A 4,707-nucleotide genomic window follows, 5' to 3' on the forward strand; every position below is an offset into this window, starting at 1 on the left:
GACTGTATCCCAGCCTCCAAACACAGTAAAGTAGTAAGACTGTATCCCAGCTTCCAAACACAGTAAAGTAGTAAGACTGTATCCCAGCCTCCAAATTATTTAAAAGTTTGAAGTAGAAACTACTAGAAGGCCACAACTTTCTACACATAAATATATACATACATATATACATACATTCATACATACATACATATATACACATACATAACTGGGTAGATACACACTTCTTTACTTGACTGCAGTGGAGATCAAGTGAGGTAACAGATGTGAAGACATTTTCCAATCTAAAATCATGAAGTTATATGCAAGGGGACCAACTTTATAGACTTTAAAGGGCTTAAGAACACAAATAATCCTCATTGTAACTCAGCAGAATCTCTCTCCTTACGCTGAGTTAGGAGCTAGAAGCTTCTTCATACTTTGCAACTCTCCTTGTTACCTCGGATGTTCTCAGCGGCCTCCAGACTGTGCACCACGTTCCTCCAGTCTGACTGCAGACGTTTGATGAGAGCAAAGGCAAGCAGAGGGTTCACTACAGGGACTGTCGCGTCCTCATGCAAAGAAAGCACCTTGTCGTAAAATCTGAAAGAAATGATTAAGAATTATCTCACCTCTAGACCCAACCATTACATCCCAGGAAGGCTGACATGGGAACAGCTGAAATTAAGAGCTGGGTACAGCTGTACCTGCCTGTAGTCCTCACTTCATTAGGCATGGGGAGGTGGTGGTGTGGAAATGGAAATCCTGAACCTCTTGCAACCCATGTAAATAGTTCAACTAAAAAATTCAGGCAAGCATAAAAGACGTGAAAGCTATAAATACATAAAAGTGGGTCTATTCATTTATTCACTGGCTGAGTCTGTGTAGACCATTTAGTGACAATATATCTGGCAATATACTAAATAGGTACCTGTGTATGTAGGGATACACAGGTAAGACACAGTCCAGTTCAAAGAGTTATAGGCACAAAGTTCTCTTCTTCCTTTATTGCCCTATGCCCAATACTTAGTGTCTGGAAGGGACACAAAAGCATGAAACAAATAACAGTCAATGTGATTACACTAAGAGAGCCTTGAACACACAAAGCTGTGACATCAGAGGTGAGGGGTAGGTTCCTGGAAGAGGCACCTGATCTGCTTCTTGAAAGGTGTTTAAATATTTTGATGACTACTGGATCCTTACAATGTACTTGCTCCGAAGCTTCCAGAAAGTCCAATGTTCAACACAAACTAAGGAACAAGAATCTGGGCCTGGGCGACTCAAGCAAGACACAGAAACCTGTGAAGTCCCATGGTGTCTCCTATCCCAAAGATGGGGCTGCTAGTGAGCTGCCTCTCTGGGGTTCCAAATCCAAACCAGACTCCAAGGTGCAAGGATAGTTTTACTGCCCGTTCTTTCCCGCTTGGGCTCCATATGGAACCACTTAGCGAACTGCTAGACAGAAAAAAAGTGTACACGTGTGAGTCCGAGCCAAGTCCAGCCTGAAAAGTAAAGAGTCCAGGAGCAATTGAGGCTGAGCACAGAGTGATTTTTACAAGACAGTTGGACACAGAGGAGCTGGGAGCCGGCCTAAGACTTATTCTGACCCAGCCGCCAACCAACTCTGTCCTGGGAGGTGACAAAGCTGCTCTAGTCTAGAGAACATCTTGAGGTCTTTCCACTTCACATCTGCCATTCCTTCCCATCGCCTTTTCCACTATGGAATAAACAGACTCCCTGTTAGGGTCTATAGACTGCCTGTTAGGACAAATGTTTAATAGGCACCCAACTAACAGAGGCCCAAAGGGAAAGAAGTGTCGCACAGGGGTGACTATTATTCCACGTTAATCATCTTCTTAAAGCTCTGTCTACACCTTGTATTCCTTGCATCCACGTCACATTCTGGTTTGTTTTAGACCAGGGGTTTGCTCTTCACTGCAGCACATCAAGAAATGCCATGGTCAAATATGACTTTTCCCCCTTCCACACAGGAAAGAAAGGAAAAAAAAATCTATAGATTGATATCTGAGGCTGGCTAGGAATGCAAAACTTGGCTGTACGCCCAGCCTCTGAGCAAACAGCTCCTTTTCAGAGACTGAGTTACGGGATGCTGACGGCAAACCTCAGACTTTCCCAAATGGCTTTTTGCTTTAACAAATGCTGCTGAGAGTGGAAAATCAGATTCCTTCCTTCAAGGATCTGCACATAAAATTTGCAACCCAATCCCTGCAATAAGCATCCTGGGTAGGCTATTCAACCGCAATACATGGGCTCTATCAATTCCATGTTTCTCATTTGAGATTGAGAAATGGCTTTGTCATCGTTCTTCTGAGACACTCCGAATGCTTCATTCTGAGCTCAGAAATAATTCCACTCTTTGTAGTTTTTAAATGGTAGGAACACGAATATGCTGGAGATGGGCTTACACACATGCCGACTGTGAGCCCTGCTAGTACAGTGGCGGGGACCCTAACCAGCACACTTTCCCTGCTCATTTCCTGATTTGGAAATGCAAAAAAAAAAAAAAAAACCAAGCTGAGGGCCTTAGAAGTAACATTTCAACTTATATAAAATAATCATCTTGAGACTATAGAAAAAATGAGCCAAAACTGCCTGAATTCTCATTTTTAAAAAGCAAACATTTTGCTGGGCTTTAGAGCAAGACTTGGACAGAATCATAGCCTCTAATACATCAAATTGAGTTTGACAAAATTAAACGTTCATAATCATCTGAGAAAAGAATCTAGGAGTTTTTTTTAATCTTTTAGAATGTCAGTTAGTGGATAAGGCTGACAAGATAGCAGTTTTAAAAGCATTATTTGAAGCTGGGCGGTGGTGGTGCACGCCTTTAATCCCAGCACTCGGGAGGCAGAGGCAGGCGGATCTCTGTGAGTTCGAGACCAGCCTGGTCTACAGAGCTAGTTCCAGGACAGGCTCCAAAGCCACAGAGAAACCCTGTCTCGAAAAACCAAAAAAATAAAAAATAAAATAAAATAAAAGCATTATTTGAGACCGGGTCTCACCGTGGTCTAGCCTGGCCTCAAATTCACAGAAGTCTTGCTGCCTTAGTCTCAGGGCTGGGATTACACTCATCTCATTTGGTTGTGTGTTTGTTTGTTTATTCATTTATTTATTTTGGAGACAGGGTTTCTCTGTGCACCTTGGCTGTTCTGGAACTCGACCTGTAGACCTAGAACTGACAGCGATCCTCCTGCCTCTGCCTCCTGAGAGCTGGGATTAAAGGCATGCACCACCATCGCCAGCTGATCAGCCAGTCTTAAATAGACATAAAAGTTAACAGTTGTCCAGCAATCTTCTATATGCTAAGCACAATGATAAATAACTTCACCTCGAACTCAATCATTCCAAGAACCATGTGAGAATAAGTGCTACTTTTTAAAAATCATCATTGTATATAGATCAGGGAACTAAAGCTTAAACACGTGATAAGGATAGAGTCGAGAATTCAGGCTGTCGAGTTCCTGCATCTAGACTCCAAACCATTCTGTACACCAGCCCCTGGCAGAGTGGTTGTGGGCTCTGTTTGGGGCCTGACATATCAGAGGATGCGAGTGTAGGCGAGCATCAGAACGTAACAGAATGGAGACTGGGAATTAAAACAAGCTCCTTCATTGTAGACAGGTCTCTTTTGTTAGCTTTTCATAAGCTTGCGTCATGTTTGTAGAACTTTTTTTTTTTAGTGTAAGAATGTGACCAACCAATTTGGATGACGCCACCCAAACAAATGCTTGTTCACACACAAGTCATCAGTACCACCGAGGGCTATTTGAAGTGCAGACTACAGGACTAAGCCAACTCTTATGAAACTGACCATTCTTAATGACCATTTCTTATAAACATCAGTACGAGTGGAGCAGGGAGGGTTCCGGTGTTGGCATGGGGGAGAATTTGAAGTTTAAAGCTACAGCTAGAAATCAAATGGTCTGCCTGCATTCTGTCTAGACAAGCTGTAAGGCCGACTGGATTCATGTGGAAACCATTGCTCCTCATAGTCTGGGGGCTTCCCAGTGTCTGAAGCAGAGAAAGCACACAGCATGTGACATCATATGTGACATAGTGTCTTTGACACTGATTAGCGTCCTATGTCCCACTTTTTTATTGGTATAGTTAATCTTTTGTTTGTTTTTGAGATTTGGGTTTCTCTGTGTAGCCTTGGCTGTCCTGAAACTTGCTCTGTAGCCCAGGCTGGCCTCTAAACCACAGTGATCCACCTGCCTCTACCTCCTGAGTGTGGGATTAAAGGCGTGTGCCACACAGCCCAGCGTGTCCCACGTCTTACACAGTGTACATTCTAATGTTTGGCACTACTTTACTGACTGAATAGAAAATAACATTAGCTGTGTTCTGTGCACGCTACCCTCAGTATTACCTAGCCTGAAACGGCTTTTCGCCATGTTGGAGTCAGATATTGTCACACACATATAACCTCTTAGCTCCAATTTACATTCAAAGACCTTTTATCTTTGGGAAGAGAAAGAAGAGCCAAAATGGTCACCTCACCGTCCTACTGTGTCTGTGGTAAGGGGACAGGAAGCCTGGGGTCACTCACAACAGCATTTGTGAGATTCAGCTGGATTCCATGATCACCAAGCTACCCTTTTCCACAGTGTACCAACTTGGACATGTTGGGGGGGAGGGGATGGGAACCCAGTTTGTGTGTGTGTGTGTGTGTGTGTGTGTGTGTGTGTGTGTGTGTGTGTGTGTGTG

General features: G+C 43.4%; 1 protein-coding gene across 1 annotated transcript in view; it reads right to left on the bottom strand.

Moving 5' to 3' along the window:
• The window catches only part of P4ha3 (prolyl 4-hydroxylase subunit alpha 3), a 33,753-nt gene that overhangs the window by 24,896 nt on the left and 4,150 nt on the right, over positions 1-4,707 (bottom strand). Inside the window, exon 3 of the mRNA XM_013350112.2 lies at positions 440-582. Coding sequence (XP_013205566.1) covers positions 440-582 — 143 coding nt within the window. The remainder of the gene's footprint in view (positions 1-439; positions 583-4,707) is intronic.

Source organism: Microtus ochrogaster, chromosome 22 (genome assembly GCF_000317375.1).
Source record: "Microtus ochrogaster isolate Prairie Vole_2 chromosome 22, MicOch1.0, whole genome shotgun sequence".
In the NCBI taxonomy this organism is placed as follows: Eukaryota; Metazoa; Chordata; class Mammalia; order Rodentia; family Cricetidae; genus Microtus; species Microtus ochrogaster.